At 38.2% G+C, this 8083-nt stretch overlaps 1 protein-coding gene across 1 annotated transcript; it reads right to left on the bottom strand.

Moving 5' to 3' along the window:
- Positions 1-3217: 3217 nt before the first annotated feature.
- Positions 3218-4141, bottom strand: LOC147624045 (pterocarpan synthase 1-like). Its single transcript, XM_086820930.1, has one exon. It carries the CDS (start codon positions 4098-4100, stop codon positions 3558-3560), a length of 543 nt encoding a protein of 180 aa, XP_086677056.1. The 5' UTR covers positions 4101-4141; the 3' UTR covers positions 3218-3557.
- Positions 4142-8083: the final 3942 nt, after the last annotated feature.

Genomic DNA, 8083 nt, shown 5'->3' with positions numbered 1-8083 from the left:
ATCACTTAGTGAAGTAATTTGTTGCTACTATGATGTATTCACATGTACTGTCTTTTGTGGGTGGCTTGATTGGTTCCTATACCCACTTCATGAATCGTGATAGCCGTAGTATAGGTGAGATGGGAAGCCTATTGGAATCTCTTGGTTGACCCATTCGCTAGACAAACATCGCAATTCTTTACTTCTGTGTTGGCATCTCTCATGATGGTTAGCCACCATATGCCCGCTTGCAAAATTTTTCGGGTTATTTCACCGCCCACGTGTCCTCCGGTGATGCTGCAGTATTCTTCTTTTGACATTGCTTGCTGCTCATGGTCTGAAACACATCTGCGTAGAATCTCATCTATGCTTCTTTTGTAGAGTTGCCCAATAATCATGGTGACATTTTTTCTCCTTATAGATAGTTTCTTCTTCCTGTCAGTAGTATATCCATCCAAAAAAGACCCATCTTCCAAAAATTACATCATGTCATAATATCAGTTTTCTTCTACTTCGGTTGCTGCTACTGTGAACAAGTTAGCATCCAGGAGTTGATCTTCTATACCCTCCAAGGTAGGTTCTCTGAAATCTAGTCTGGACAAAACGTTTGCCATTGTATTTTCTTTTCCAGGAGCATCCATCTTGCCATTTTCCCCACTAGAAAGGCTTTGTTCTTCACTAGATAGATAAGGGCTTTATGATCGACATGGAAAACAAATTAGTTTCCCAAGAGAGTGCTAGAACTTGTTTACAGTGAAGATCATGAAAAGAGCTTCATGCTCTATTGTGCTAAAGTTCCTTTCCTCTCTTGTGGGTTTTGCTGGCATAATGTATAGGCTACATATAACCTTTTTATTTCTCCTACATTAGTGCGCTACTTACTGCTTTATCTGAAGCATCTACATAGACATGGAACATTAGATTCCATTCTGGATCGATCATTACTGGTGAAGATGACACCATTCTCTTTAGCCAATGGAATGCCTTCTGGCATTCTGAGCTCCATTCATATTTGGCATCCTTTTTAGTAAGTGCATATATTGGATAAGCTATATGTGCCAAGTATTTCAAAAATCTTACATGCCCCTTCACCTTACCAAGGAATCTTTTAAGCTGTTTAATGTTATGGGGAGCAGACATTTTGGATATGGCCTCCACCTTAGCTAAATCTATGGCCAGCTGACACAATGTGACCTAGCAGCGTTTCGGAATTTACTACAAAGACACACTTGGCCGGATTCAACTTTAGCCTTGTATCTCTACATCTTTGCAAACACAACCTCAAATGATAGATGTGTTTGTCCTTATCTCTAGACACACTGAAATCATCCACAAAATCTTTCATGAAGTCTGTCAAGTAGTCATAGAAGATTTCTTGCACCATTCTTTGGAAGGTGGCAAGTGCATTTTTAAAGCCAAATATCATAACAGTTGCCACACAACGACACCCCACTTAGTGATTAAGGCGGTTTTCTCCCTATCTTTCGAGGCCATCTTCGCTTGGTTGTACCCACTAAAACCATGCAAAAAGAAGTACATCTCCTTTTTGGCTACTTCATTAAGCAAGAAGTCCATGAATGAAAGTGTAAAGGGATTTGATTTTGTTGCGGCATTCAACTTGTGGTAATCCACACATATTCTAATTTTTATATTCTTTTTGGGAACCACTACAACGGGAGATATCCAACCATCTTTTTCTACTAGTACAATGAAACCCACCCTCAATGGTATGTCAATTTCTTCTTTGACTTTCTTTTCATAATTTGGGTTCATTCTGTACTCTGTACCTCTGCTGCCTGACAAGTATGACCCCCTCTTTTAAGTTGATGCTCTGCTGGAAGAATTTAGGTCCAATGCCCTCCATGTCTTCATAGGACCATGCAAAGACATCTTAGTATTCCTTCAGTAAGGACACCAATTCCTATTTGAATTCTTCTTCCAAGTGGAGTCTAATTTTCACATGCTTTTCTTCTTAAATTCCATCCCCTAGATTTACCTCCTGTAATTTGTCTAGGCTTACTTTTGCGGCATTGTTTTCTTGGTTCTCCTTTTTCTTTTGCAGAGCCAGTTTCGACTGTGCGTGATGTCCCCTCCTTTTCGCTAAGCAACTAACTTGCAGTTGGATTCGTCTCAAGGCTTTTCCATTGCCTTAAATGTGGCCAATATTTGGAAGGGTGATATCCCCTTGTGGTGCGAGAGTGTGTGTGTGTGTGTGTGTGTGTGTGTGTGTGTGTGTGTGTGTGTGTGGTGAGGGTACCGAATAAGGTGTCACACTAGGCCTGTGTGTGTGTAGTTGGATGAAATACTTATTTGTGACTAGGTAAGGGAGTGGAGAAGAATCCACTCATCTAAGAGTACACTGCTTTATAAATGACATACCATATGTGGTATTAGAATCTCATTATTTACAAAGTACATGGGATGATTAGAGTTTGAAAAAGGTATTTATTTTTCAGTCAATGCAGTATTAATCATCTTTGATTAATTGTAATCTTGTTTTCTTAGAAGTGTTAGCATGAAGATCTCATTGTTGCCAATGTAGCATGAAGATCTCATTACCAATGAGAGTGTGATAATCTATAGATTCAATACATATGATGGTAGTCCATCAAAATTTCTTACTTGAGAATACCTGTCTTTACTTGAGGGATGCCAATTAGTTAAATCTGTTGATACATGTATGTGTAGGCATACAAATGATGGATTATTGTAGGAAAAAAAATTTCATGTAGAGGTAGGTGTGATCTGTTAAAGCGCTGTACACTAGTGTGCAATGCTTTCCCTTCAAGCTCATGCTTTGGATCAAGGCAATGGGATAATGGTTTGCCATGAATATCAAAGATGGTAATTCAACTTGTGATGCTGCCCAGTTCTACCAAATCTGTGTAGGGTCCAATCGACCGACTGACTAACTTGTAGGGTTCGTCCTCGTGGGGTTCAATTCAGAGAATATGTAAGTCTACTACGTGAAATCATTAGGAGGGGTTTTTCAAACCAAGATTTTGAGAAAAAATACTAAAATCTACTTATATAGGGGCATCTAAATGGCATTTTGGAAAGAAAACTCTTTAAGTTTATAAAGAAAAAAGGGGACTCATTTTATTAAGTTGAAATTCACAGAAAATGGGCACGTTGTATGTAGGTCTTCGTAAAAGTACACCCCCCGGAGGCTTCGTCCCCTAGCTTGTCCAACCTACCTACAAAGTGACCAATATTTAGAAAGATGGTTGTACTCGGGTGGATGTGTGTGGTGAGTAGCATGGTGCATGTGGTCAGGTGAAATTCCTATTTACGACTGGAATTAAAGAAGACCTCATTTTTTTAAAAGGAACTATGGAGCTTTCTTAAATAGAATTTAATCTCAAAGATTAGGGGGGTCTATAGATTTTAATCTCAAAGATTAGGGTGCTCTTTCTTTAGATAATGCACAGATAGCAACGGCAGAAGAAGTTTATTGGGCTCAGAATCTACAGACAATAAAGGCATAAGAAGATTATTGGGCTCCGAGGGGACAAAACAGTGTGAAGCACATCATTACTGTTGTGTTGTAGTCAGGTATAGTTGTTTGGCTAGCGATTTTAGAGGAAGTAGACCGAGTGGTGGTAAACATTGGCATTGATCATGGAGATGATGGCGTAGCCGCGCACGCCCCGGAAGGCGCCCGTGCCACCAACCACGGAGATCTCGTTGGTGGCGAGGTTGACGAGGCCCTGCAGGCTGATGGTGCCGTTTACGAAGCCATCGTCGTAGGAGACCACCTCAACCTCCACCTCGTGGCTGGTGGAGGTGTAACTGACCTGCACGGTGTAGCCGCGGACGAAGCCCAGCGACTTGGAGGAGCTGTCGGTGCCCTCCGTCAGGTTGAAGGCGAAGAGCTCCGTATCGCCGAAGCTGTTGGTGACGCTGCTGTTGAGGGGCTCGACGAGGACTCCCGTGTACGGGGTTCCCACCACCACCTGCACGTAGTACTCTAGCGAAGGCTCCGACAAGTTGGCCGGCATCATTTTCCAGCGCGGGTGGCCGGAGGCGGCGTGGACACTCGCAACCTGCAGCGCGCCCACGAGCAGCAGCAGCAGAAAGCAGAAGGCGCGGCAGCTATAACTTACAAGGTTGGGAGCCATCTGTGTGTGTGGTAATGAGCTCGGATGGCTAAGATTGAATGGTGTTGCGAGCGAGCTATTTTAGCTGGACAGGGTGCGCCTCTCTTTATACACGTGCAATCTCCAATGATTGCTCCGGAAGGTGCCATAAAGTCACGATGAAGAGCCCCCAATGTCCAGTCCGCCTGTTGAACGGCCGGATGGTTCAAACTTGGAAATAGATAAGCGCGGCAAAAACGACGTAGTGAAAAGAGCTGTCGGCCTTTGTTTTCCTCATCATACGCGAGTGCTAGAAATCAAAGCATCAATAGCACAATGTATACTAAAGACAAGGTTTACCACTAAAATGCATGTTCTTAAAATAAGAGCTTGGCCGTTTTCTTAATGCATTAGAATCAACAGAAATACAGTATTCTCTCTAGCAGTGTCCGTCCTACGTAAGTATTAGTAGAGACAACGCTTCTAGAAGGCGCAGTCACTTACTATTCCTCACTATTTGACTTCTCTCATACGTCACTAGACTATTCATTATTTGCCTCTCTTTTGACTTCTCTCCTAAATGCTAAGCCTCATGATCAGCACATACTTTCTAATAAATTGATATTTTACCTTACGCTTCGTGGGGTACTCTTTGGACTTGTCCCTTGTTGTTGGGAGTAGCTTTTTCTTCATGTTCATGTGGGGGGTGCCATGCCTTCCAACTCCCTAGAAAATATATACAAGTATTACCTCACATGTGCATGCCCAAATAGTCGACGTGTTGTTTTGATATCAATAGGGCCATAGTTGAGGAGCACGGGTAGAGAAGGCTAAAGCCTTTGAGCATGGGAAGGAGGATTGTCCCCAATTTGCTCAAAATGTAGAGAGACATGGCAATAAATTGATATTTTTTCCTACTCTTCGTGGGGTACGCTTTGGACTTGTCCCTTGTGGTTGGGAGTAGTTTTTTCTTCATATTCATGTGTGGGGTGCCATGCTTCCAACTCCCTAGAAAATATATACAAGAATTACCTCACATGTGCATGCCCAAATAGTCGATGACATTGTGTTGTTTTGATATCAATAGGGCCATAGTTGAGGAGCACGGGTATAAGAGAAGGCTAAAGCCATTGAGCATGGGAAGAAGGATTAACATTTGTCCCAAATTTGCTCAAAATGTAGAGAGACAGGGCAATAAATTGATATTTTTTCTTACTCTTCGTGGGGAACTCTTTGGACTTGTCCCTTGTTGGGAGTAGTTTTTTCTTCATATTCATGTGTAGGGTGCCATGCTTCCAACTCCCTAGAAAATATATACAAGAATTAGCTCACATGTGCATGCCCAAATAGTCGACGTGTTGTTTTGATATCAATAGGGCCATAGTTGAGGAGCACGAGTAGAGAAGGCTAAAGCCGTTGAGCATGGGAAGAAGGATTAAACAATTGTCCCAAATTTTCTCAAAATGTAGAGATACTTTCAGAAGAATGCTTCCAAGGGAAAAAGACAACAACTTTTGTAACACAAAGAGTATTACTTGCCTTTGCTTATTATGTTTGATATTACTTTTGTATATTACTTTCAAGGGATCAACAATAAAACAACTTAATGTACCGCACAAAGAGTATTGCTTATGTTTGATATTACACTTGTACATTACTTTCAAGGGAACAATAAAACATCTTACGTAGCGCAAAGAGTATTGCTTATGTTTCATATTACTTTTCTATATTTAGGATATTTATATTTATGAGGAAAGATAGCAGCACTTGGTTTAAAATCAGTACAATTAGAAACTATCATCTATGCACATGCATTCAATAGCACCACCAAGAATACCATGTGTTTGCTTTGATAACCATTACTATTTTTGGTAACTAAGGCCTCAATTGTTCGATATAGAATCTTTAAATAATCCCAACCACGTGGTTGGACTCAAAGGAAAGAACCTATTTTAGTCTAGAAAACATATTTCTATCCCTAAAAAGGAAACCACTAACTTTGCACACAATAATCATTTTAGCTTATTAAAAAAGCATAGAAAACCATGCAAGGTTATGTAGGAAAAAAAAATTTTCCATTAAAATAAAATATCCTTGAAATAACAATATATAGATGATTAAAATTAAACAATGAGTCATTAAAAAGAATGCAAATGATAACTTTTTAAAAATTGTAACATTATAAGTAAACTTTTAAAAATATGATATTTTGCAAAAAATTGAAAAAATTTAAGAATCGCAACCACAATCTTTAAATTTACCAACTTGTGAGGCAAAGCTTTTATAATGAGATATACTAAAAACATTGTTTTCTAATGAAGCATAATAAATTTACCAATTGATGAGGCATTATTTAAAAAACCCATCAAAGCTTAAAATGTGTCAATTGATAAGGCAAAACCCTTATAATAAGATATAGTAGTGTCCAAAACAATGTCTTATAATAAAATATACCAATCTTTAAAAAAAATTATGTTTTCTAAAAACAAAAGAGAGAAAATGTATCATATCTTATTCAAAACACTACAAGCAATCAAACTTGCCTAGCTAGTACTATATCTGTGTGATGATTAAGATAAATTTTAGAAAATTAATTTATTCCAATATAGTATTTTTTAATTGAGTTAATACTTGTAGAGCGACCAAATAAATCAAGATTTTAACCATTTTTTAAATCATGGAATGCCACTCGAATAATGAGTTTCTTTACCTATCCTCACTTTCCTCCTTGCTTCAATCATTTGTGGATCGTATTTTTTAATCAAGGGATTATTTGTAGTGGTATGGTAAAAAAATATAACAACGAATTACACTAACCATATTATTTTCCTTCAAGAATATATACAAGAATATACAAGAATATATATATACAAGAATTACCTCACATGTGCATGCCCAAATAGTCGACGTGTTGTTTTGATATCAGTAGGGCCATAGTTGAGGAGCACGGGTATAAGAGAAGGCTAAAGCCATTGAGCATGGGAAGAAGGATTAACATTTGTCCCAAATTTGCTCAAAATGTAGAGAGACAGGGCAAAAAATTGATATTTTTTCTTACTCTTCGTGGGGTATGCTTTGGACTTGTCCCTTGTTGGGAGTAGTTTTTCTTCATATTCATGTGTGGGGTGCCATGCTTCCAACTCCCTAGAAAATATATACAAGAATTAGCTCACATGTGCATGCCCAAATAGTCGATGTGTTGTTTTGATATCAATAGGGCCATAGTTGAGGAGCACGGGTAGAGAAGGCTAAAGCCTTTGAGCATGGGAAGGAGGATTAAACAATTGTCCCAAATTTTCTCATGTAGAGAGACTTTCAGAAGAATGCTTCCAAGGGAAAAAAACAACAACTTTTGTAACACAAAGAGTATTACTTGCCTTTGCTTATTATGTTTGATATTACTTTTGTATATTACTTTCAAGGGATCAACAATAAAACAACTTAATGTACCGCACAAAGAGTATTGCTTATGTTTGATATTACACTTGTACATTACTTTCAAGGGAACAATAAAACATCTTACGTAGCGCAAAGAGTATTGCTTATGTTTCATACTACTTTTCTATATTTAGGATATTTATATTTATGAGGAAAGATAGCAGCACTTGGTTTAAAATCAGTACAATTAGAAACTATCATCTATGCACATGCGTTCAATAGCACCACCAAGAATACCATGTGTTTGCTTTGATAACCATTACTATTTTTTGTAACTAATGCTTCAATTGTTCGATATAGAATCTTTAAATAATCCCAACCATGTGGTTGGATTCAAAGGGAAGAACCTATTTTAGTCTAGAAAACATATTTCTATCCCTAAAAAGGAAACCACTAACTTTGCACATAATAATCATTTTAGCTTATTAAAAAACCATAGAAAACCATGCAAGGTTACGTAAGAAAAACATTTTTTCCATTAAAATATAATATCCTAGAAAATAACAATATATAGATGATTAAAATTAAACAATGAGTCATAAAAAATCATGCAAATGATAGCTTTTTAAAAATTATAACATTATTAG

Source organism: Cibotium barometz, chromosome 26 (genome assembly GCF_041138505.1).
Source record: "Cibotium barometz isolate CiBa-2024 chromosome 26, ASM4113850v1, whole genome shotgun sequence".
NCBI classification, from domain to species: Eukaryota; Viridiplantae; Streptophyta; class Polypodiopsida; order Cyatheales; family Cibotiaceae; genus Cibotium; species Cibotium barometz.
Note: the sequence above shows the minus strand (reverse complement) of the source record. Positions and strands in the feature narration are given on the sequence as shown.

Bases quoted from the DNA above. Each gene is read 5' to 3' on its own strand.
- LOC147624045 (XM_086820930.1), bottom strand. From the start codon at position 4,100: ATGGCTCCCAACCTTGTAAGTTATAGCTGCCGCGCCTTCTGCTTTCTG.